Source organism: Magnolia sinica, chromosome 4, assembly GCF_029962835.1.
Source record: "Magnolia sinica isolate HGM2019 chromosome 4, MsV1, whole genome shotgun sequence".
Lineage (NCBI taxonomy): Eukaryota > Viridiplantae > Streptophyta > Magnoliopsida > Magnoliales > Magnoliaceae > Magnolia > Magnolia sinica.
The window spans coordinates 3,147,768-3,175,728 of NC_080576.1; the positions used below are offsets into that span (position 1 = coordinate 3,147,768).

General features: G+C 39.1%; 1 protein-coding gene across 1 annotated transcript; it reads right to left on the reverse strand.

Moving 5' to 3' along the window:
- Window positions 1-731: 731 nt before the first annotated feature.
- Window positions 732-27,678, reverse strand: LOC131242161 (developmentally-regulated G-protein 3). The gene is made up of 10 exons (XM_058240620.1): window positions 27,393-27,678; window positions 20,235-20,288; window positions 16,967-17,143; window positions 14,972-15,043; window positions 10,473-10,532; window positions 9,548-9,657; window positions 3,640-3,939; window positions 1,745-1,936; window positions 1,579-1,630; window positions 732-1,102 (listed from the first exon to the last, which is right to left on the reverse strand). Exons 1-10 carry the CDS (start codon window positions 27,432-27,434, stop codon window positions 1,052-1,054), a joined length of 1,110 nt encoding a protein of 369 aa, XP_058096603.1. The 5' UTR covers window positions 27,435-27,678; the 3' UTR covers window positions 732-1,051.
- Window positions 27,679-27,961: the final 283 nt, after the last annotated feature.

A 27,961-nucleotide genomic window follows, 5' to 3' on the forward strand; every position in this document is an offset into this window, starting at 1 on the left:
CATCTTACTCCAGATTTTCACTCTTGCTGGTCTGGCCGGACTGATTTTTGAACTATCACCAACCCAAGTAACTAGTCCAAGGCCATCGTCCTCCCTCTACTGAATGTGTCATCCAATCAGGTGACTTTGGGGTCACACACAATTACACCTTGTCGACTCCCGTACAGCTTGATTACAGTTGGCTCATCTGGTCCACATATGATCTCACCGCAGTTTCAATACCCATTATCATCAACCGATAAATGCTCTCCTTGCTCCGCAGTTTCAATACCCATCATCATCAACAGATAAATGCTCTCCTTGCTCTGTAATAGTTTTAGAGATTAGTGACTTTACCAAAACAGAGATGGGAACACTCATCACCTGCTACCAGCATTTTGAAAATGGTGGTAGCTCATCTGGTGAATCTGTCCAGACCATCCAACATGGTCAAATCAGATTGTCACCATCACCTTCCCAGAATAATTCTCGGGTTATCCTCAACCTGTAGTTTTTTTAATGGATAACCTGAAATTTTTTATTAGAGAGAGAGAGAGAGAGAGAGAGAGAGAGAGAGAGAGACTAGCAACCCAACACCATACAATAGACAACAGTGGAGGGATGCAGCCAACTGGGGCAATCTGGGTGCCCTTCAACCACCATTTTCAAAATGTTGGTGAACCTTGGGAGTGTAAATGGAGGCCAACTATCATAGGAGTGTAGCCGTCCCTACACATACCTGGAATTCTGAATTCTAAAAAAACTGAAATCTTTAATATAATTTTTTAAATTTTACATGGCCGCTGACAAGCCAATTTCAGCCAGAAACGCTCATACCACACCACATGCTGGATCGTTATAAATATGAGGGTGCAACAGGCTCCATATGTTGAACAGAAAAACAATGCCTTTATATGCATGTCCGCCTAAGGAAGCCATACCAAAACTAAAGCCCGGGCTACGATGGTGCAACACCACATCTCTGTTTCACTTTCGATACTTCCTCTCAATCTAAAATTCTCTCACCATCACAACAACTTTCTCAGATTGGGATCAATCCACATGCCCTGAGTCACACCTTTTTTATTATCTGAACCACATCTTCGTCTTCAAGTTCATGCTCCTGCAGGATCAAGAAATATGTCAGATTACTTGCATGACTTTTTGCACAAGGACCGTGGGATGCTAAGCTGATTGCATGAGGAAAGGTTGAAGGGGGGATTCAGGGCTGTGTGAGAAGTGGGCCCAGCACCAACATGCCCTGGCCAAAGAAAATCAGGCCAGTAAATATATTGTATGGGTGAGTCCATCGAGAACAAGACCATTGGTCTTTTTTTTTTTTTTTATTTCATTCAACCTGTGCACTTTCTGAGTACACACTTGGCCCACTTGATGAGCCAAGGGGCCTGATTTTTGTTCCAGAGCAAGTTCACAGTGGACCTCAGCTGATGAACAGCCAGGATATCACATACGTGTGCCATGTTAGCACATTTGCAGCAAATCACCTCTTTCATCTCTCATCATGCAGATCATATGTTTAGCCATTCCTCTCAGGACCAAACCAAACTAAAAATCAGTTGTTTTAAACGGACAGATAACCTTTCCAACCCTCTGAGGCTTATGCTTCACGCTGGATCCCCAAACTAGCGCACTGAATTTCAATAGACCGGGGTTAGTTAAAAGGAGCAACCCAAAAGATCACAAAGAACACGGGAAATGCAGAAACGAAAATTTGGAGGTGTGGAATGGATGGAGGGACACTCACTATTTAAATTGTTTTAGCATATCTTTGTGGATTCTAGTGCAGAAGTCCTCGACTGTCCTCTTCTTGGAGGAAAGGATTACAGGGTCCTCATAGTCTGGATTCATTCCCTTTGGCTTTGTGTATATGCGAGTTAGATCAAGGTATTCCCATATCTTTTCCAGTAAGCCATCAAGATTCCATTCCAGGTGAGCACTGCAGCAAAAAAGGCATCACATCAAGGACCTCAGTATATGTGCTTCATGGCAAACGATGATGAAGCCAACCCTAGGATTGCTCTGCATTACAAACAAGAAGTTGAATGCTCAAAAGTAAATATGAAGCTGCAGCAAAACTTGATTACAAGATGCATGACTCAGCATCCTAATGAACTAAAATCGATTCAACCATTCATTATACAAAAATAGATGTGGCACAAATTCAATCAAGCAACCATGTTACACAGACCCTTAAGAACAGGTGCAGTAATTGTTCCAGAGCCCCAGGCACTTCGATGCTTTTCTAAGAGCCACACCTGCAATGCATGTTTACAGAGGGTACTGCTGCCAGTTCTGGAAAATCTATTTTCTGAATTGAGTAGATCAAGGGATGACATAGCTTTATCTGGTCAAGTATATTGGGCCCACTCTGATGCACAAATGTCCCTGCGGGTGCAATTAATGGCATCTTGTAGATATGAAATGGGACCCAACTCAACAAGTTGCCCCTCTGGAATCAGGATGTGTCGGGGAGTGTAAATATGATGAGTTGCTCCTGCGGAAAGTAAATGAATAGACTCATACAATCAACTTAAATTCGGTAAGTTTCCATTGGATCTCAGTTTGTGTTGAATGCTTTGAGTGTGTTTAGAGGTGCAGATTGGCAGATGATTCTTCATTATGTCAACAATGAGAACCATCATGCGTTATGCCTTCTTTTCCCATATATTCCTAAACCTTAACACAGATGTTCGAGTCCTTACTCCTGCCCTGGCAGTAGACTCACAAGAGTTTCAATGCCAGGTCGAGGGTTCGAGTACCCATAGGTGGTGAAATCCCACTACGGCGTGAGTGTGTGGGGTGTGTGTGCATGTGAAAAAAAAACAGATGTTCTCTTGGCCATGGATTGACAGCTCTTCTGATCAAACTCAATCAAATCTGATCCCGTAAGATGCCACAAGCGAGTAGTGTGAATTGGCCCAACTCAGATGAGTCACGCCCTGACTCAGGCAAATCATGAATTGACTCAGGACCGAACAAGTTGGTACAAGTCGCCGAGTCAAGAAACCACGCTCTTGGCACTTTATCACTAACTTATCCATGGAATAGATATTTAGAATTTTCTCACAAGGTCTAGGTTCGGTTTTAAAACACCAGCGCATTTTGCAAATGATGGTTGTGGTGGAAGCACAACCACCACCACTTCATGAAAATCTTAAACCTGTGTAGATAACAAAGCAAACCTAAGGATCAATATCCACCATTAAACATGTAAGAGTTATTTTTGCCACCAAGCATTCCTTCCAGCACTTAGAAAAGACGTGTGATGATGAATAAACTTCCTTCTTAACGGTCTTACAGGTAAGTGTCAAGTTCACGGCTCAAAAGCCAACAAAGGTAAGATGCATGCCACAGCTACACCATAGACTCAAGAAATTAAGCATCACTATCTTTCTGCAGTAAATTTTCATGCCATGTATAAAAGAACTATGATAGGCAAGACACGCAAGCAAGATGAATGCAAACATGATGAGGAAAGGCTCAAAAGAACATGATATGGTAGTGTTACCTATCAAAAGAAGAAAAAGAAGAAAAAAAAAACACCCAGGTATCTTTCAGGATGCCAAGTCCCAAAAGAGAAGGAAAAGCAAGGGCGGGTATGATTGAGACCATACTAAGAAAGAATTATCATGAGGTTACCTAATCGGGCAGTAGTGAGGAAGTTTGTCGAGGATCTCCAGTTCTTCAAGTGTTATCTGGTCAATCTTGTTGACAACGTAAATGCAGGGCATGTATATTCTGCTGCCCTCGATAACATCTATGAGGTCATCAGCAGTTGCATCATATCGAAGAGATATATCGGCATTATGGATCCTATATTCACCACATATTGCCTTCACAGTTTCAAGGTCCAGGAGTGTGTTCGCCACTGTGGATGTGAAATTGATCCCACCCTTATCCTTCTTTCTAAAGGTCAAATTAGGTGGTTCCTTATTTAACCTGACAGAAGAATAACAGAGTATTAAATAGAAACCGAATTGAAACAAAACACAAGTAAATCAATTTAAACAAAGTTCAAGCAGTTCAAGCAATGCTCAAAGAACAAACAGCGACTCATAGTTTAAAGATTTATCACAGAACTCCCTGGGGATGACTAACTGGCACAGTCCAAGGCAGCACTATAATACCAAAATTCCTTAGGAATGGAAGATTAACCAAGGAAATTTATAGGCATGCATACTTGCAGTAAGAACTAAGGGAGCAACTTTGGAAAATGAATGCATGAGTGCATAAGTCAGCAAATCCAACCAAAACACCAAAAATAGAAACAGGGACATGGTAATAAGTGAATCGTTGTCAACCTAAACCAGAAGACATGATACAAGAACATTTCCGAATACACAGTTTCTTGATGGATTAAGAGGCCCAGCCGATGTGTAGACTTAATGTTCGGGAAAGCAACAATTGTTGTTTTAACAATGCTCGGTACATATACACAAAACTCCCAACAAATATATCACTAAGCTACCCATCAAATAATAAACAATAATGGAAAACACAATCCAAAATATGTTCTTTAATAGAAAATCCATGCAAGGTACATCAATGCCCCAACAATGTATCTTTGTGGAGCTCTCACTGACTGAAAAAAATAACGGCCTTATCTAATGAGAAGTTGTAATTGCAGCAACACAAGTTTGGGGTCAACCACATGAATTGATTAACTTGTGTAGGATAATCGGCCATTCTTCATGGACAATATGCCACCTCACAATCCCTAACACCAGACTACCAAAAGCTTCCTGCAAGTTGCAAGCTTTCTTCTCATAGAGTAAGATGGCCAATTTTCCATCAACAGATACTCCATTGGGCAACCTTGAACTCACCAAAGGTCAAATCTTGAATTGTAAAGATTCAAAAAGCACCTCAAACTCAGGCAGGCAAGCAGCAAGAAGGTTCCAAAAATAAGTGACCCTCAAGTCACTCTAGCAAGAGAATCATATGTACATCAAACTCCTATGGAGTTGCATAATATTTTAATTCCTTGCACATTCCACATTCCCAAAACAGACTATCAAATATTCCACATTGTCAGTAATCATCTTGATAGGAAAGAATGTTGGGCAGCAAAAGAACATGTTCATAGGATGAGCATAGCAGAAATGTGGACGTCAAGATCAATGTTTTAAATATCAACGATATTGGCTGATATATCCCACGATATATCTTGTATCCCACCTGTGCGATACGAAACGCACAAGTAGTGTGCCGATATATCCCACATGTTCAATCCATTTTCTGATGCCTTTTCTTTTGTTGAAATTATGTTAAATCAGTGTCAAATGGTTACAAATCCATTGGTTCTTCATGTTTTGCATAAAAAATCATAGAATTAGAGCTTTGATTTTGATATCCAGTTAAAGAAGTGGGTTGGTTCAAATTGAAGGCTCTAAAGGGGAAAGAGGAGACTCAAAAGGACATGGGGGAGCTAGTAAGAAAAGACCCAACAAACCTATAGTTTAACTGAAGATATGGTCCTTCAAGTAGAATGGTGGAACGGGATTCACATAGACGAACCCAATTAGTTGGGACAAGGCCGATGATGATGATGGGAAGCCTCTTAAGGATGTGATCAGACCAACACTGATGCACCAGGCCATCAGAACTCTGCAGTTAAGCAAGGTTCAGAGAGTAGCACTAGGTTCCAAGTCAAGCAGTGGAATCTGCTAGCCATTTCTGTTCTCACATTCCAAGTCAAGCGGTTCTTGTGGTAGAACTTGTAAAAGGAATCAAGATTATACATTACTGCTATAGAGTTGCCAAAATGAAGTTCTATTCTCATTTCATTCTCCGCCAATACTCTTGTGCGGGAGAATGTTAAGCAGTTAAAAGGCAACATGAACAGAGGATGAATGTTGAGATTGATATGTGGGAAGACCAAAAGGAACAGAATTAAGAATGAGGTTATCCAGAGCAGACCAGTAGTGGTCCCAATAGGAGGCAAAATGTTGAGATGGCTTGTTCATGTACTCCAAGACCAGGAGACAGCTCCAATAAAGATGAGGAGCTTGATTGGGTTAAAGGGCATGAAAAGAGGATGAGAGAAATGCCCAAGGCCAAGACCTAAAAAGGAGCTGATCACATTTTAGTTAACAGTAATTTGCATTAGGGTTTTCATCTCTAATACATAATGAGTTCGTGTTACCAAAAAAAAAAAAAAATGTTACCAGTGATTATGCATTAGAGGTTAAGATCTATAATACACCATTACTATTAACTAAAATGACAAGAACTCATTTTTAGGCATCTGCCAAATGGTGCCTAAAAGGACTTGGATAAAGGTTGTGAGAAGGGTCATGAAGGCTTGCACTTTTTGAGGATGTCTTGGAAATAAATGATTGGCAATGTAAGATCTAGGTGATTTGGGCATTAGAGGAGCCATTACGGGTGACAGTGGACCGAAGCATATGGTTTTCCAAATCCCTACAAGGCATGGAGATGCCATCCAAGCTAAGTATAGAGTTTAGGTGCAGCTAAAAAAATGGCATTTTTTTGCATTTTTAGTGTCCCATGCTGATCGGAAGGGGACTCAAAGATGGCTCTCTTGGATGACCTGCAATTGTTTGGTGCCATAGAAACAAGCCTTAATTGTATTTAGAAATTATAGCCTTGCTAGCTTGAAAACAGGTGTCCTTTAAGCACGTCCATAGAAACGAACACCACAACCAACGGGTTAGGCATGTGTGTGCCTATGCATTGGAAATTATAGTCTCACTAGATCATGCCTATATATTGGCAACTCTTTTCTTTCTTTATTGATACAGAATTTTTATTGCAAAGACCCTGAAAGGGCAAAGAATGCACCTAACGAAAACACATGTTCACCCCTATATTGCATGTGGACAACATCCAACTCACTCCATTTTCTTAAGAGTACTGCAGTTTTATTGATAAGCCACTATGACAAAAGTCATAGCAGAAAAGAATACAACTCCATATTACACATGGTGTGCCGTAAAGGCCGTTACGTAAATGTAACAGTGGAAACCGTTACACATTGCGGGGTCATAAAGGCTGTTATAGAAAAAATGACTCGTAAAGGCCATTACAACCCCCATAACAGCCCGTTACATCTCCCGTAAAGGACCAATAACAGTCCATTACAGGACCAATACAGGTTTTTCAGATTATTTGTTTCAATTGAGAGAGAGAGAGAGAGAGAGAGAGAGAGAGAGAGAGACCGTAACGACCGTTATGGCCCCCGTAACGGCCATTACACCCCATATCATAAAGGTGAAGGTGGTGGCCGTTACAGCCACCTTTACCATTATGGAATACCTTGATATTACAACCTCACCAAAGGCAAAACTTTACAATCTTTGACATTCTTTACCCCGGTTACCAACTCTAGAACATCTCTTTTAGACTTCCAAAATACCAATTCTTTTTCTATTGATAAAGAATTTTTATTACGAAGACCCTAAAGGGGCAAAGAATTCACCTAACCAAAACACATGTTCACTCCCACATTACATGTGGACAACATCCAACTCACTCCATTTTTTTAACAGTACTGCAGTTTTATTGATAAGTCACTAAGACAAGTCATAGCGAAAAAAAATACAAACCCATATTACAACTTCATCAAAGACAACTTTACAATCTTTAACATTCTTTACCCAGGTTACCAACTCTAGAACATCTCTTTTAGACTTCCGAAGTACCTCCTCCCACAAACCTTTACTATGAAACACCTTTGTTCCTTCCAAATGTTCCACAAAACTGCTTGCAAGACCATGCGCCAAATGATTAATTCATCCTTTCTTAGGATCCCTTCATGCCAAGCCCAAAAACATGTGTTAACTGAAGAAAGCATTACCCAAGCAACTTCGAACAAAACCAGAAATGCAATCCAAACTTTCCTTGCAAAGGGACAATGAAGAAAGAGATGATCTATCGACTCTACAGCATTCATACACATGAGGCAAATGTTGGGAAGAGTCATAGACCGTTTCTGAAGGTTAGACCCACTCCGTACTTTTTAACAATATGGTGCCCCAATAATTTCTTAACTGAACTTGCCCAAGAGATGCATAAGGCCTTACATTCTCCACCACATTAGAAGACAAGAGCGACCCATTATAAAAAAGTTCTACCATTTCTTTCCTTCTAAAAGGACCAAAGAGTTGCTGAGAAGCAAAGATTCCACAGTTTCCTCTTTTCCATGGGCCACCGAACAGAAACAGCTGGTACAAGACCATAATGAGAACAATGGGTCACCAGTCACCACACAAGAAAATAGTTTAACCTCTTCCACATAGATGTAGGCTAATAGCACGCAACAAGGAAATACTTAATTGATTAGATTTAATTAAGTTGTAACACTGATTTTGTTTCCTATCAAACTTTGCTGGTTTAGACCTCTTCCACTTCAGATTATTAATATGACCCAGCTTAGCAACCAAGATATATGTTGCTGGTTTGGGTCATTCAAAAGAAGCTAGAAGCACATCTTTTGAAAGTACAAAATCACGCCAAGTTTACAACCACTATTTTTTTCAAGGATTTTACAGCCACTATCATCATCATCATCATCATCTAACCCTTATCCCAACTATTTGGGGCCGACTTCTACATGAATCCTATTCTGCCATTCCGCTTTATCAAGGTCATTATCCTCAGTTACGCCATAGGTCTAGTGTTTTAAATAGCGTGTAGCACATAGCATAGCGTTTGGCCCTCCATAACATGTAGCGTAAGCTACATACCGTATAGCATAAGCTACACGATACTTAATATTTTTTAATTAAAATATATTTTTAAAAAATGAGATAAATTTTACAAAATGCACGATTCGTATTAGTTTTTTATTGTGAATCTGGATCGTCAACCACATATTTCCATGCAAAATCTCTCCGTCTCTTTGCTTTCAAACATCTCTCAGTGTGACCTCTTTTTTTTTATTATTGAAACCTCACAAATTCACAATATGGACAGCAATTTGGATGGTTTGGATTGATCTAAGTGCTCTATCCATGATATGGACCAAAATTTAGATGGTCCAAATTGATCTAATGTAGTGCCACGTGTGATGGGGATGAATCATCACCATTTTAAAATAGGTGTTGAACTAGCATAAAAGAAAAACTAAAAAAAGGAGGAGAAGATTTTAGGTAGCATACGCTATGCTACATGCTCTGTAGCATACACTACGAGCGCTACCAAAAACACTGTGATAGCTCATCAAGTTTTTTCTTACTACATCCACCCACGTCCTTTTGGCCCTCCCCTTGCCCTTTTAGAGCCTTCAACAATAAGTTGCTGTTATGAGATATAATTTCATTCACATTCTAGTTACTAATACTATCAATAGCTTTTGCAGGTTTTCATGTGTTTCCAGTGAACCCAATTGATTAATTAACCAAAAAGTAAGTAGAATGTACGGCATGAAAATAGGATATGAAAAGCATGCAAGTAGAAAATGAGGAATAACCTGCCATAACTTATTTGCTCAGACATCAAGGAAAACTGCAACCATAAGAAAATTCCAAACACGTCCAAGAACAAGAGTATTCAAGAAAGTAGGGAAGATGTCACCCAAAACTACCTTATGCCAAATCCCTCAAGCTCTTTCTCGATCAGCCGCTTGTGAGTTATTGGTTTTATTGCATCAAGAACAATTAAAATACAATTGCATGTCCTGGCAGTGCTGATTACCTGGATCATAATGACGTAACATCTATAAATTAGGGTAATGTTCATCAAAAATGAAAATCTTTATATTAAATTATCTAAAATCTGTTAATATTTTCGTGATGATAAGATTATCACACAACATTAGAAGCACCCATGATTATAGATCAGACTTGTGCTCGGGCCCTATAGCAAAGCATAGATCAGAAGTTTGTGTCTAGCACTGTGTAGTATGAAACAAACAAGAAAATAAATTTTGAAGAACTAACCACAGTTCACTGTCAAATAGAAAGCAGTCAATAAAAAAGGGAATGCCTCTGAAAGCAACCAAGCAGTTGTTAACAGAAAATGTAAGCAACAACCAAGAACATATGCCTTATGCTTTAGGTTACAGGTCTCCCTTGTCAGCTCTAGAAAAGGGAATGCTTCACATATCCATGGACCGGATTTCCTTACACAAGGAAAACAACTTGGAAGATTCACAAAACCAGTTCCTCCTGTTTGGAGAGGACAGCATGCTTCCTAATGATTTTGCTTAATCACAGGTAAGATACAATTCCATAGTAAGTTTTCCAGGCAATCAAGATAAAGTTACTAAGAAAACTGACAAACCGTGCTTACTGATTATTTAGTTGGTGCAAGTAAACAGGAGTGTGGCAGTCAAATTTTTAATTATATTGTCCAATAAATCTTTATTTGCATCCATGCAATTACCAGATTACAGCACTTGCAAGCTTTTATGCATGGCAGCACAAAAAAGTTTCTATAATGCATGTTTCTGGAAACAAGAAAGACTGGATAAGGCAACTTTGGCAGGAATTACAAATAAAACCAATTACCTGCCTTCCTCTGCCTTTCCCATCTTTTGCACCCTCGATAATGCCTGGGAGATCCAACAACTGTCAGGAAAATAATATCAGTACTGCAAAGCATATCTCTAGAAGTAAACCTTGCATATTATAGATTTGGAAATGGAAAGAATACAAAATCATTTCTGAAATTTAAGTGCTTAGAAAGTGATCACATAAGAAAGTAACCAAAATAAGGCAGAAAGAAATGAGAAACAGGAAGCCTTATATATGATAAAACAAACACCAAATTATTCAGAAATTAACGTTAATTCATTGGCTACATGAAGAACGTAGAAAAAAGTTAATGCTTAAGCATCAAGCATCCATATTTATGTGACATCAGTGTTCGATATTATCGTTATCGCACCCATGCGAGATGATACACCCCCGATAACCCCCGGAAGATACCAAAAAATCCCAAATTCAGATGTCGGCTGATATATTGTCAATATCGCACAACATTTCGATGATATCACGCGATTTCCTCGAAAAAATCAAAAAAAAAAATCGAAACTATAATTATCCGAAAAAATCGGAAAAAAAAAAAAAAACAAGAAACTGGATTTCGGTACCTGTACAAGAGATCATCATCATCGAAAGCTTCCATTTGGTGGGCCATTCCAATCGAAGCTTCTTTCGTAGGTTAGTGCAAGCAAAATCTTCGATTTGGGAGAGAAATCCGTCAAAATCCGAAGAAATCCGGGTATTTGGGCGACATCGGGAGAAATCCTCGTCGAAATCTGGAGAATCTTCGCCGGAATCTGAAGATTTGGGAGATTTTGGGGCCGGAACCCTCTCCGCTTAGAAAAAAAAGGGCGTCCGGCCCTTTTTTTTGAATAGGGTGGCGTACCGCACGAAATCGGATTGCGTACTGAGTTACTCAGTACACTCTTATCGTACTGAGTAAACTTAGTTGGGCTCACCTTGAATGTATGTGGTCTATCCACGCCGTCCATACGTTTTTCCGGATCATTTTAGGGGTTGAGCCCAAAACCGAGTATATCAAAAGCTCAAGTAGAACATACCAAAGGAAACAGTGGTAGTATTGATTTCCACCGTTGAAACATTTCTAAGGCCCTCAGTGATGTTTATTTGTCATCCAAACTGTTCATAAGATCACGTAGACATGGATGAATGGAAAACACAAAAATCATCTTTGATCTAAAACTTCTGTGGGCCCCCAAGAACTTTTCAACGGTAGACTTCAATTCACACCATTTCAAGTGGTGTGGTCCACTTAAACTTTGGATATGATTAAATTTTGGTTTAAAGCCCTAAATTTATATAATAAAGCAGATGTACGGAGTTGATACAATGCATGAATGACGGTGGGCCCCACAGAATTTACTAAGTACGCAATCCGCTTCCGTACCGCACACCACCGATTGGTGTGTTGACGTCGTCACCCAGTTTTGTGGGTCCCATCATGAGGTATGCGTTATATCCAAACCGTTCGTCCATTTGGCGAGCTCGTCGTAAGACTTGAGCCAAAAATTAAGACAGATCCAAAGATCAAGTGGACCACACTGAAAAAAGCAGTGGAAGATTAAAGGTCTACCATTGAAACCCTTTTGGGGTCACAAAATTTTTGGATCGATATGATATTTGTTTTTCCTCCTCATCCAGATTTGTGTGACCTAATGAATGGATTGGATGAAAAATAAACGTTATGGTGGGTGTTATGGTGGGCCCTACAAATGTTTTAACGGTGAGAATCAGTCCCCACAACTATTTGTGGTGTGGTCCACTTAAGCTTTGGATATTACTCATTTGATCTAAAATGATCTCTCCAGATGCATGAACGGTATAGATATAATAAATACATTACTGTGGGGCCCATTTCACTTTCAACCGTTCAGACAACCTGAGCGGGAGGAGCGCCTGCGACGGACGCAGATTTCCTGCGAAAGACTTTCGCATTAAGTTCCTGCGTTGGGAACTCAGGTGGGGCCCATTGTGATGTTTGTAAGAAATCCTATCCGTTCATCCGTTTTGTAAGTTTATTTTAGGACACGATGCCAAAAATGAACCGTTTCCAAAGCTCAAGTGGGCCGAAAACATGATAATTGAATGTCCACAGTTGAAATATTCATGGGCCATGAAAGTTTTGAATCATGCTAATATTTGTGATTTCATTTCATCCCTATAGGAATGAAGTTATTAATGGTAAGGATGGCACGTAAACATCACTGTCGAACTCTGGTAGGTTTCAACGGTAGGAACTTCCCTAACCACATTTTCCTTTAGCACGGCCCACTCGAGCTTGGTTCATTTTTGGCATATTGTCCTAAAATAAACTCACAAAACTGATGGAAGGGGAGGATTTCTCACAAACATCACAGTGGGCCCGTCTGGGTTCCAGCACAGGAACTCTCTGCGAAAGGTTTTCGCAGGAAATCCGCGTGCATCTGGGGTGGGAACGATGTAGTGAGTAAACTTTGTGGGGCCACTATAACTCATGTATTTTATCCGCTCCATCCATCCATTTTACCATATAATTTTATGATTTTAGCCCAAAAAGTGAAGCATATTCAAAGTTCAAGTGGCCCACTAATGGTCAATCACCATTGTTTCCTATGATATGGTTTACCTGATTATTGGATCTGCTTAATTTTTTACATAATGTCCTCAAATGATATAGAATAACAGATAGACAGGGTGGATACTGGATATAGTTGTCTTAGTTCAATCGGACAGCGCAGAGCTTAGGACCCTCTACAAAGGAAACCTATTATGTGCCATTCTTTTTTGAGATTTTATGATTTAAAAGTGTGTATGGAGGTCTTTTTTCACAATCCCCAAAGTTTCATTAAAAAATTCAACCATTTTCCCAAATTTTCCCCCTGTTTCCCAAAAAGTGCGATAAACTATGCGATACGAACGATATATCCCGTGCGATAACCGATACGTATCTGTATCCCAAGGGTGCGATACATTGTGCGATACCGATAATTCGAACACTGTGTGACATTACTTGTAGAAAACCTAAGTTCCGATTGCATGTTTCTCATCAGTTTATTAATAATTAAAATTGTAGGATTACCACATGTCCCATAGTATGTTCTGTCCAAACTGTAAAGAGTCTTCACACATTTTCTTTTCTTTTTTTCTTTCTTTCTTTCTTTTTTTTTTGAGTACAGACCTTTAGCTTAAGCATACATAATAATCAATCTAGATTGCAAAAACAAACCATAATTGCTTGAATTAAGGTAAGTAATGAACTTACAAGCCATTACTCCAATCACAGTTCAGAAACCCAAACTCGCCTCAACTCAATGTCCAATGGGTTGGTCTACAAGACCGAGTCCTCACTTGACTCCACACAATCTTTATTTATTAATTTTTCTTTCCAAATGGTAACAATACATTGTTAAAACAGAACATACTCGGTATTTAATAATCAAACAAAAATAACTAAAATAGTTTCAAATAGTTAAATATTTAAAATACTTGTAGTAAGCAGAAAGAAGCTATCGATGGCATGGTGGATATGATGTGAGCTTTCAAAGTCGTAGGTTCATAACCCAGTACCCCACTTTTAGCCAACAAAACAGTTTACACTAGACCAAGTGACTCCGTTCGGGTTTCCACGAGTCAATTCGGGTATAGTCAGTTATGAACCAACTCATTGAGTCCCATCCAAGTCAGAGTTACAAGTAAGATCCCTAAGACTTGGCTCAAAATCTCACCAATTTAGCTCGACCAAGTTTCCAGCCAAGTCACCGACTTCTAGAACTATGATTCTAAGAGACTACTCACAAGGCCACAAGCGTAAAAACTACAACGGTTCTGCTTTTCCAAAACATGCTGCTTTCCTGGAATATGCTCCCCATGCTTCTTCCAAGTTTAAATATTCAATAATAATAATAATAATAAATACATAAAAGAAAAGGAAAGCAAAAGGAAAGGAGAAAAAAAAAAAAACTTCTTCCAAGCTTTCATATGCTTAGCAGTGGACAAGCAAATCCAAATCTGAGTGACAATCTCAAGTTATTCAGACTTGGTGGCAAAATAAGTGAGAAGATGCAAACAGAGTTTTAAATTGTTTTACAGATGCTCAAAAGAAAGGGTTCCAGCTGCTGATAATAAAATCACAAATGTCACACCTGGTGTTGAAGTTTTGCTCTCAATGTGTAATATTAAAATTAGATCTAATGTCAACTAAGACTGACGAAAGACGGTTTATATGCTTGGATCACTTCTATAACAACCTATTATCAAATTGAAGTGGAAATAGATCATATGGTAGAAAAATTCAATTTGGAAGGGCAAATGTTGTGGACAACTCAAGATTTCTCATGAACACCATAATTAAAGCTTGACAGCCTTTATAGCACTTGAGTTTCCTGTTTGATAGATTTAATAATTTCTTTCATACGTCACCAACGCCCCAAAATGATAAAAATTACTGAAATCAGAACAAATAATAAGCAGACATATTACAGTATAACACCCTTCAAGACATGTTTGGAGGTGCCAGAGTATACCTGAATTTTAGCACCTCTGTACGTGATCACACCTGGTATGCAAGTTAATGTGGTAAATTCATATGAAGCAACCTGTAAAAGAACGAGATATTAGAAGAGCTAATGGATAAAAGAGAGAAAGGGTTACTATCAAATAACCACTTGATCTAAAAGCTTTTGCCATGTTAAATCACCACTCAATCTAAAAACAAGAGGCACTAGAGGGTGGTGTATCAATGTACATCAAGGGACTTTAACACTCCCCCACACGTGAGGGGTGGAACTCCGGATGGGAACATATTAGGGAGGCATATTTGCTGCGCCCGGGATTCAAACACAAGACCCTCCGCTTTGATACCATGGCAAAGAACCACTTGATCTAAAAGCTCGAGCCATGTTAAATCACCAGTTGATCTAAAAACTCGAGCCGTTAGAGGATGGTGTATCAATGTATATCAAGGGACTTTAACAGTAACGAACAGGTTTCATATCATAGATGTTAATAATAAAGGCACATCAAAAGCATTTCAAGCTTGCAACCACCAAGCAAACAAATTTACTGAGAAAATGGCATGCATCAAATCCACAAGAGAAGAAACCAAAGACATTGTTCAACTTTTCAGTTCATGAAAAACAAGTTTTTGCAGAATAAAATTGCTTTTTTCATGGTGATCCTAAGACATACTAGTATGAGCATCACCTGTTCTTTTCACATTCATATAATTGCTTCTTTCCCTTTTGTGAAACAAATCTAGAACTTTATTAAAATGGAAAAGGAAGAAAGTGAGATTAGGCGTCCAGATTCCAGCATATAATGTCATGAACTTTGTTAAGACAACCTATACCTTAGGAACCCCTCAACCATGGCATTTCCTCCCCAGTGAAAATGTGAAATATGACAGAACTTCAGAGGTTCAAGTAATTGATCCATCTCTAGAAAATGGGGCCAGAAATACCATAGCACAAAAAATATTTCTTCAACCAACAGATGTGGATGAGAAGAAAGTACGTATTCTTGATCCAGATCCTTGAGAGGGATGAACTATAGAAGAGCATGTTCCGTTTCACAAGTACTGCTTTGATGAGCAGTCCTGCCAAGCCTGCAAAAGCTACGATGACCAATCCTTCACTATCTGGATAAAACATGTTATGATGCTTCCTTCTTACTACTTAATACCAGCTGTCTGGTCTCTGCCCACAAAATCTCATAAATCCACACGCAAATAGTAACTGGATTTCCACTGGACAGCAAGCCAAACACTACTGTATGATGTGACAGTTGTCACATGGAACTCGTTAGGTGCAATCACTATGACCTCAATAATATGTTTCAAACTAGCATGGATGCATGTGTAAAAACTGAGATTTGGAACTTTCATATGACAGTCAAGGATTGAATATTAATAATGAAAGAATTTGTTGGATGCATAAAAAAGATATAATACTGAACTATCGGCATTAAATGGAAAATAGAGATGCCTGACCTTCTTGAGAATTAAGGTTCACTGACTCAAGAAAGGAAAGAAAAAAAAAACTATCAGAAAATGCCTTTCAACGGATGCATGAAAAGGCACGTTGACATTAAGTGAAAGAAGTAGAAAGCCATATTGCAAATAAAGAGAAGTTTTCTGTACAAGAAAACTACTTTTCAAGAAACACACAAAAAATATACAATACAACCAGCCAGTAGTTTCCAAACAGCTGCAATTGCAAAGCTCATATATCATTTTTCTTATATGTATTTAGCCACTACCAATCAACAACCTGGAATTTTAGAAAGATGCTACACATGCAAACAAAAAGAATTAGTTCAATAATTGAATTGTGGGACATGCAATAATAGCGCATTTCATGAGAGCCAATATTAAATTGAATGGTAGGGCATTCAACCAATTCCTTCATATGACACAGAATTAGTTCAAAATGTCAGAAACAATAAACAAAGACATATCATTGAAATAAACTTTGTAAGAGACTCTTTCATATCCACAAGCTTGCAAGAAGACTAGCATATACCTCTGAAAAAGTTCCTGTTAATTTGTTAAGGAGTGTAGATTTCCCAACTGATGGAAAACCCACGAGCCCGACTCGTGAATCTCCACTTTTGGTAACATCGAAGCCTTCACCAGCGCCACCACCGCCTCCTTTTGTAGGGGGTGCAAGGAGATCCCTTCGTAGCTTTGCAAGCTTAGCCTTGTATGATATAAAACAAGAAAATCTAGTTATATTTTCAATCAATTTAATCAAACCTCAAAGAAAATCATTTCACAAAGATATGAACTGCCAGTGCACCTAAATTCAATAAACCCAATATTATAGACTTTGGAATTTTCAAAACAAGGGATGTCATACATGATAAAACCTTGAAAAAATTAAACAAGGGATGGCCAATGGCGCCGTACACGATTCTAGAAAGCCCGAAAAAATTAACGGGGTCTTCGTCGTTCTTTTTCTTTTCTTTTCTTTTCTTTTTTTTTTTTTTTTCTTTCTTCTTTTGATGAACCATTCCTCTCTTCTAAATATTTATTTGAAAGGTAACATAACTTTTATTAAAGGATCGCCACTAAGAAAACCTCAAATGGTAGATATGTACAACCAAAGTTGATATCAATAAAATTATTTCTACATCTCTACTACATTATTATTGTGGGTGTGCTCTTATTAAAGGACCACCCTCCTGCTCCAAGACAAAGTTGATATCAATAAAATTATTTCTACATCTCTACTACATTATTCTTGCGTGTGTGCTCTTGTCCATTTCTTGCGATTAGGGTGTCGAGATCTCATTGACTCAATAACCAGGTTGCACAATTTGGTATTAGAGTGGGTGATCGTTGGAGAAGTACCGACTCTATATCATTTCATAGTTGCTTTGAAGGGCTTACACAAAAAGAGTTTGTGCAAGTAATATAATTGATTCTCACACTCACAATGTAGGTAGATCAACACATGCATGCAGCAAGCAATCTCACTAATCAAGTAGAGGAGCTTTGGTGTGGAGGGAATCCGGAGACTGAAGTTGGAGCACATGGACATATAGGGGAAGGTCCCCACTAAGGTCCTAACCAACAATGGACAACCTCACCTTATGAAGACACCAATGATAGAATCCTTCGATTGTTGGAACGTTATAGAGAACCCAAAATTGAAGTAGAAATTCTAAAAACGACGAAGTGATCCATTAAGTTAAAGGAAAAGTTGATATCTGAAGTGACTGATGCATTAACATTGGACCTACACTTAAATCCACCAATGGTTCAATTAATGGATTCATTAATATGGTAGTCACATTGATAGACATGCAAATTGGCCTAAACACTCAAACTGAAGCACCTTTGCAAAAAAATGACAGTGGCACAAAAAACGAGGCAAATGTTTCAAGATCCCCGAAGAATTTTGAAGTTACAATAAACAAGTTGGCACCCACAAAGGTAGACATCATCTACAGTGGACTCCAACAAAGGTTGTGTCAAGCCAACACTCAGGGTTGCACCACTAGGCCCCACTAAATAAGAAAAAGATTCATCGTAAAGGTAATACAAGTCCAAAGATTTAGATTGGTTTCCAACCTGAGGATGAGTTCTTTCAAAGCCAGGAAGAATTGATGTAGGCCCAAGACCCACCGCATGGCGCAACATGTGCTGATTTTTTACCATTTATTTATATATTTGGGGCCTAAATATCAAGAGCTACAATTTACTATTTGTGGGAGATATAGGGGAATGTGATGGATGATATGAGGCTGATTTAAAGATGTAAATGAAGATGTGATGAAGATTTTGAGGATTGTTTCTTAGATCTGCTTTTACTATTTCTAGGCTTTTATCATCTTAGGTAGATCACATTGATTTAAAATCAATTATAATTGATTTGAAATCAATCTCCTAGTTGGGGGATTTCATTAAGATTCATTTATGGTCTCTATAAAGGAGGTTAGTGTAGGAGGTAGGCAATTCCAAAAAAAAATTAAGTGTGAGTTTTCTTGAGTATTGTAAGAACAAGTTTGATCTCAGTAAAATTATTTCTCCCTCTCTATTGGGAGTACCTTTGTCTGGGTGTCAAGATCTCTTTGACTCGATAACCGGGTTGTAGTAGTTCCCTTCTGAACCATAATCACATAGAACCATATCGAGATTGTGAGTGTTTGATGCAATCTTGTGTGGCCAGTGGGGCGAGAACTTCGCCTTATAAATCGGATCTATGTGGGCTTGACGATAGAGGACATGAACATTGTGAGCCACCTGAGATCCTATAGCTTGACATAGCTTTTGCCCCATATGGTGGTGGCAATGCAGGCAGGGATAAGTTAGTTCCAATCACATGAAACAATAGACTTGTCATCGGCATGTGCGTAGCTAATGGGTCCCTTATCTTTACCCCACCTTTAAAATACAAAGCCGGCCATTGTAAGATATTGTGGCGTAGTGAATATCATTGCAGGGATTCCAGGCAACGGAGTGGACAACTGCGGGATGAAGATAACATTCGAATGATGAGTCATTGATGTTCCAATAGAGTATTGCCATCCTCGGTGGCCGTATGGAATGAATCTTCATAGGAATTCCAATCTACAGAGTAGATGTTCCTATAGTGTTTAGCATAGTATCTAATAATGGCGTTGTGGAAAAGGGGCCAACCAAGGTCAATGAGGTGGATTACTCGATCTTCCCGGTTGTGATGGGGTGATTGGGCTTTCTTGCAGGCCAGGATTTGTAGATATGATTTATGTAGCCCGAGACAAAGAATGCCATGATCGGGTTTTTCTTGACCTAGAAATAATGAACATTGATCCAGCCAATGTTGTAGAGGCGATCACTTAGCAAAATTAGTCTCTACTTTTCATAACTTAACAGGAGCTTTAGTTACTTCAAATTGAATTAATAGGGTGGCCTTGAAGAGGGCCATGTCTCCCGCAAGAAGGCAGGTCTTGTCTGCCATTCGAGCGAAAACCATCTAGGGGGATAATGTTCTTGTTCTTTCGCAGTGATAGTTATTTTAGTGATAGAAAGGGGCATTGCAAAAAGCCTCTAGTCATATTAGAGATTCAAAACATGATTACAAAAAGGCAACGAGTTTGGGGCTAAGACACAGTTCCACTTTATATCAGAGGAATGGCATCAAGCACAAGTTATGAGAAGTAGCTAGAAATGTGCAGCATAGAGATTCCATGAGGAATGAGAAAAAGAAGCTTCAAGTAACGTGAAAGAGAAGCTTCAAGTAACATAAAACATCCACTGACATGAATGCCAACAAAAGAACAATAACCAGTAAGAGGATGATGCACCTTAAGCAAACCAAGGTGATGGGCGGTAGCTTTATTCTTCTGTGTTCTTGCCATCTGCAACAGGCAAGAAGACATCAATAACTTTTAATCTAGCAGCCTGTTGCTTTAGAACAGAATATAAATACATAAACAAATGCAGCCAAAAAAAAAAACACACACACTCAAAGACAAAGAAAGGATTGCAGACTTCAAAATGAGAGCTCTAGGAAACTCCAAAACATAAATCTAACACTAAAATGGTAGAAAAACAAGGAAATAAACAGCTGAATGAAACATTGGTTTTAGTTCTTCTTCCTGTGATCCAAACAGTTCATTCGGTGCCCTCACAGTGAAAGAGCCATGCCCAAAAGTGTTGGATGTGGAAAAATCTTGCCCATCATGTTCAGTATAGAATTTCCTGTTGATCTTGAGCTGTTGAATAAAGCATGTGTTTCATGGCCACTATTAGGGCAGTTAACACGATTTGGCAGAAAAGAAAAATGCGGCATGCCAATCGATGATGGTTCCCGCCAGGTCAACAGTCTGTACCATTGAAAGGTGAGCCCCACCATACAGTTGCTGGACAGATAAACAAAATACTGTTTTGTTATGTTTGGTGTACAATCTCCCTGTTGATCCTAAGCTGTCAAATAAAGCATTCATTTTGTGGCTACTACTAGGGCAGTTGCCACCATTTGGCAGAAAAGAAAAAATATGGTGTGCCAATCCATGATGGTTCCTGCCAGGTCAACAGTCTCTACTGTTGAAAGGTGGGCCCCACCATACAGTTTCTGAACAGAAAAATGAAACACTGTTCAGCTTATGTTCAGTGTACAATTTTCCTGTTGATTCTGAACTGTAGAATAAAGCATCCATTTTATGGACGCTACCAATCTAGGGCAGTCGCCACCATCTGGCAGAAAAGAAAAAAAAAATGTGGTATGCCAATCAATGAAGGTTCCCACCAAATCAACAGTTTGGATCGTTGAAAGGCAGGCCCCACCATACACTTGATAAACACTCTTCCATTTCAGCTAAGCATGATATGATACCTCAGCAGAAAGACTATTTTGAGTAATGTTACAAAGAAGTGTCCTGGAAACACTCACAACAGAAGTGTCTGCTATGGCATATGAGCAGATACTCCCTAATGCAATTGCGCCACATCGCACACGTGCAAGCTCAACACGTGTGCACAAGAAAAGGCCTAATTTCCTTTTTAGCTTGTTCATAATTTCTTTTCTTTCATATTTCTATATTAGGAAATTATTTATATGCCAGGAAATAAGTATTATTAGATTCTCATGTTTAAGGGTTTTCTTATTTTAGAGATCTCAACTAGCTCAGAATTCTATTTTTAGATTACTTAATTATGCTAACGATTTTCTCAAGGAAGAAACCTTGTAAACACTCATCATAAATAAGGCATAGGCCGTACGGAATAGGAGACAATTGAATGATACTTTCTTTGAGCAAGTACTCTTGTTTCTCTACGATATTGTGTTGAGGGGGGGAGTGGGGGTGAGGTAGAGCACTGTTGAGCTTGCTCACAATCATTGCATCTTTTCTCCTGTGTGATTCAAAATTTCAAACTTTCAATCCAATACGTTGAACTTCATTGCAACTAGTTTTTTCCTTGATCTAGTTGCATTAATTGGAATCAGAGCACGCTCTACTCTTGGGAAATTGAAATAAGAGATGTCGTGGATAAGACAATGTTCATATGCCTCATACCATTATCCCTATTCTGACTCCCATGCCCGTCTATATTCGTCGCATTATTCTTATCTGGGTTTGACGATCACGCTCGTCCTTAATATCACCCTAAGTCATGCCTATTTCATATGTGCCTTGTGACAATTCCTTTCAGCTTGATAATGCACCCAGTGCGTTCATGCGGGCAATAACACAAATTCCCCATTCATAGGCAAATCCACCATCATGTACTTCAATGACATCCTCGTCTATAAATGTTCACAAGACGATCATTTGATCCATCTTTGGCAGCTAATGAAAATATTACATCACGAGAAAACTCTACGTCGATTTGAATAAGTGTACCTTCATGAGTTCCCGCACAACCTTTCTGGGGTTCATTGTTTCAACAAAAGGCATGAGGGCTTATCCTGAAAAGATAAGGGCTATTGTCGACTGGCCTATTCTCATGAATATTCATGAGATTCGTGGCTTTCACAGACTAGCAACATTTTATTGAAGGTTTATCTAGAACTTTAGATCCATCATGGCATCCATTACTAAATGTATGAACACCATTCCATTTGAGTAGACCAAAGCAACGACAAAGAGATTTCAAGAAATCAAGCAAAAAGTGGCTGAAACTCTAGTTCTCATCCTAATTTTGAAAATGTATTCGAGGTTACCAATGATGCATCCCACATAGGCATAGGAGGGAGGCATCCTCAGACAGGAAGAATATCCGGTGGCCTTCTACAGCCAAAAAGTCACGAGGCATGAAAGAAGCATTCTATAGATGATGTGGAATTTTACGTTGTTGTACAGGCTTTAAACAATTGGCATCATTGCATCATTCATCAAGAGTTCGTATCCTATTCTGATCATGTGGTGTTGCGCTATTTGAATTCCCAAAAGAAATTAGGTGTAAGGCATGTTAAGTGAGAGTGTTTATATTTAGGAGTTCACATTCAACTTGAAGCATCAGGCAAATGTAGAAAATAAGGTAGCATATGCCCTTCAACAAAAATCACATCTATTATCTACCTTATCATTCACCATTATTGGATTTGAAGAACTTATAAGAGATTATGCAGCAGATGATGATTTTAAGAAGCTATTTTCAACATTCTGTGTCGGCTCAAGTATCAAGTACCCACGATACAGCTACACAATTGGTACTTATGTTATGATATGAGGTTGTCTTCCTAAAAGCTCCTGCGAAAGCTTGTGATATGAGAGCTTCATTTGAGTAACCTTGATAATCACTTTAACATCGACAAAATAATAGACCTATCGTAGACCAATTCTGTTAGCCAAGTTTGAGGAAAGATATCGGAATTATTATTCAACAATGCTGAGTGTGTCAACTAAACAAAGATAGCAAGAAGAGTACCGATCTTTATACTTCATTGCATGTGCCAAATGCTCCATGGGAAGACATTAGCATAGATTATCCTGGGATTACCTAAGACCTAGCGTGCCTAAAACTCTATTTATATTCTGGTCAACAAGTTTTTCCAAGATGGTCCATTTCATCCCTTATAAGAATTAAGATGACATTGAATGTCCTACACATGGCAAATGTTTTATTCAAAGAGGTTGTTCACTTATATGGTGTTCCCAATATAATTGTATCCGATCGTGATTTTAAGTTTATGAGCTACTTCTGGTGAACTTTGTGGTCTAAGATGAGAACTAAATTAAAGTTCTCAAGCACTTATCATCCATGAGCAAACAAATAGATTGAGGTCGTCAATTGCAGCCTTCAGAATCTACTTCGATATTTGGTTGGTGATCACATAGACGGGACATCATGTTATTACAAGCTAAGTTTGCTTATAACAATTCAGTAAACCACACTATATGACTCTCCGTTCAAAATTGCGACTGGTGTGCAACCTCAGCAATCTATTGATTTAGCCCCACTTCCTATTGCCACTCAATCGAGTCAGGGCGCCAAAGCTTTTGCGCTGCATATAAAGAGATATATAAAGAAGTCAAACAGAAGATCACCCTTAGTAATGAAAATTACAAGGGGCATGTACATGCTCGATAGCATCTTATACAATTTCAAGATGGGGATAGGGTTATGGTGCAGTTCAAACATGAGGTTTCTAGTAGGTTCCTATTCTAAGCTCCACTCAAAGAAGGCAGGTCCTAATCATATTTTGAAGAAGGTAGGTGATAATGCATACCTGATCGAGCTTCCACCCAAATACTTGATCGAGCTTCTATCCAAATACCCACGATACCACGTCAATTCAAAAAATCATTGAAGATGTGTTGGACAATTAGATAATTTTCACACGCCATGAAAGGTATCAGAATTTTCTTGTCAAGCAGAAAGGCCGACCGAGATCTAATAGTGCGTGGATCTCAGCAGACGATTTCAGGAGCATAAATTCAGAGCTCTATGAGTACATTGCCATTAACTCGACAAAGCCGATTTTTCCAAGCCGGGGGGAATTGATGCAATCGTGCTACATCCCACACATGCGCGCTCCACATGTGTGCACGAGAAAACACCCAATTTCCTTTTTTAGCTTGTTCATAATCTCCATTCTTTCATATTTCTATGTTAGGAAAATATCTTTGTGCTAGGAAATAAGTATTATTAGATTTTTAATGTTTCAGGGTTTTCTTATTTTAGAGATCTTGGCCAGCAAGGAATTCTATTTTTAGATTCCTTAGGTTATGATAGAGATTTTCTCAAGGAGGAAACCTTGTAAACACTCATTATAGATAAGGCATAGACCTTGTGGAATAGGAGACAGATGAATGATATTTTATTTGAGCAAGTTCTCTTGTTTGTCCATGGTGGTGTGTTGGGGAGTGGGGGCAGGGGAGAGGTGGCCTCAAGCAGTGTTCGAAATATCGGTATCGCACAATGTATCGCACCCTTGGGATACAGATACGTATCGGTTATCGCATGGGATATATCGTTTGTATCACATAATTTATCGCACTTTTGGGAAACATAGGGAAACATTAAGATAATTGTTGATTTTTTCAATGAAACTTCAGGGATTATTTAGAAAGACCCTAATACACACTTTTAAATCATAAAATCTCAAAAAAGAAATGGACATAATAGGTTTCCTTTGTATATTGTACTAAGATATGCGCTGTGCGATTGAACTATGACAACTATATTCAGTATCCACCCCATCCATCCGTTTTTTCATATCATTTTAGGACATTATTCAAAAAAAAAAAAAAATGAAGCAGATCCAATAATCAAGGGGACCATTCCATAGGAAACAATGATGATTGACCATTAGTGGGCCACAAAAGGTTAGATCAAGCTGATAATTGTTTTTTCTCTTCATTCAAACTTATGTGAAGTTATCAATAAATTAAGTGCCTAATAAAATATAGGGAAAATCAAGGTGCACCCTAAAAAGTTTTTAATGGTACTGTGTTCAACTACCATTGTTTCCTTGAGTATAGTCCACTTGAGACGAAAAATAAGATAGATCTAACGATCAAGTGGACCACACTGAAAAAAGTAATGGGGGGATTAAACATCTGCCATTGAAACCCTTTAGGGGTTCACAGAAGTTTTGGATCAATATAAAATTTGTTTTTCCTCTTAATTCATGTCTTTGTGACTTTATGAACAGATTGGATGGAAAATAAACGTTATGGTGGGCCCTACAAAATGACTCTTGCATTTAATCCCACTGACATTTAATGCTTAGTGCATTTTAATGCAACCAAGCTTATTATATTGTTGTGGTCCACTTGAGCGTTGGATATGCCTCATTTTCGTACTCATACCTTAAAATAATATGAGAAAAGGGATTGACGGTTTGGATGTACAGATACATCACAGTGGGCCCGACCACAAACCTGCCTGTTCGGAGCTAGGGACGGGCGGGGGTAGTACGCAATCCGCGTCCTCGTGTGGCACACCAACCGATCCACTTCCTTTTAGACCAGATTTAATGTTATATGGCCCCACAATAGTATATTTATTATATCCACACCGTTCAACCATTTGGAGAGATTATTTTAGATCATGAGCCAAAAAATAATTAATATCCAAAGCTCAAGTGGACCACACCACAAAGAGCAGTGGGATAGCGATTCTCACTGTTAAAACATTCGTAGGGCCCACCATGACTTTTATTTTCCATCCAATCTGTTTACAAGGTCACACAGAGCTGGATGAAGAGGAAAAATAAATATCATATTTATCCAAAACTTCTCTGACCTCAAAAGGGTTTCAATGGTAGACGTTCAATCTCCCACTATTGTCTGTTGTTTGCAGTATGGTCCACTTGTTCTCTGGATCTATCTTATTTTTCGGCTAAAGCCTTACAACGAGCTCGCCAAATGGAAGAACGGTTTGGATATAAGGCATGCCTTATGATGGGACCCACAACACTTGATAACGTCAACACTCGGTGGTGTGCGGTACACCACCCAACCCAAAATCACTTAAAGAGGGCTCAGACGCTCTTGTTTTTTGACGCGGAGAGCCCTAAAATCTCGCCCAAATCCAGGAAATTTCAGATCTCACGATGATTTCTCGACATTTCGGAAAGGATTTCTCCGGATTTCGCTTGGATTTCTTCGGACGTCGATAGATTTCTCTCCTGTGACCCGGAAATGTCAACCACGGCCTAATTCCTTGCCGGAATCTCCAAGAAAGGGGGAAGTTGAAGAAAATTTGTAGAAAATCCTACTTACCTGTCGAGTGGCCCACCTCCAGCTAGGTACGCTCCGATTTCTTCTTCTTTTTTTTCTAATTCAATTTTTTTTTAATTCTCCACAAGTCGGATCCAATTTTCTGTCCGTGCATTTGTCTCCGACGATAATGGAGAGGAAATCTCGCCATATCATTGATATATCGTGCGATATCGATGATATATCGGGCAATATTGGGATTTTGAATTTTTTGGTATCTTCCGGTGGTTATCGGGGGTGTATCGTCTCGCAGTAGTGCGATACCGATAATATCGGCCGATAGTATCGATATTTCGAACACTGGCCTCAAGTATAAGATTTGAAAACTGTTAAGCTTGCTCACAATCAATGCATTTTTTTTCTTGTGTGATTCAAACTTTCAATCTAGCATCTTGAACTTCATTACAATTAGTTTATTCCTTGATCTAGCTACTTTACTCCCATCAATTGAACCCACCGCCTCCTAAAAGGTCAATTAGTATCCATCAGTATCAATCACCCGCTGCAGGCATTTCATGCCAGATAATCATTTCCCCCTACTAGAGATATATAACCAGAGAAGATATTAATCGTCTGAAAAATCTTTTAAATGGCATTTTTGCCAAATACGCATGGCGCAACTGCAACCTGGCAAGTATCTTAAAATCAGTTCGTTGAATCATGCAACTAGGTTTTGCATAGACGCGCATCTGTCGCATGACGGGAAGCGGAAGATCGATGCCCTGGATGAAGAAAAGTTTCTAAGGTTTTGGAGAGGAAAAATCAGGGTTTTTGGAAGGAGAAGAGATATACCTCGTCTTCGATATCTTTGATTTTCTGCATGACGGTCGCCATTGCTGAAAACAGTAGCAATACGAGAGAGAGAGAGAGAGAGAGAGAGAGAGAGAGAGAGAGAGAGTATGTGTATGTGTGTGTGTGACGATCGCTGCCGTGGAGAATCGTAAGCTTCGCGCCTTCTGTCTCGTTTCTTCGATGATCTGGTGTGCCGTGCCGGAGGTTGGAGTCGGCGAGTCTGTTCCCTGGAGATTTATAAGCACCGAGGGTACCTCGCGCTAGGTGTCTACCGGATTACTTCACGAGCGTGGGAGAAGCGACTTAACGTGAAAGAAATCCACGCCGTCCATCACGTACTCTACCCTTTTTAGGAGGCGGATCGCGAAGCGAGTAACTCAGCACGCTAAGCATACTGAGTAAACTCTGTGGGGTCCGCCATGATTTACATATTTTATCTACTCCTTCCATCCATTTTACCACATAACTTTAGGGCCTGAGCCCAAAAATAAAGCATATCTAAATCTCAAATGGACCACACCATGGGAAACAGTGTGAATTGAAAATCTACCGTTGAAAAAATCTTGACG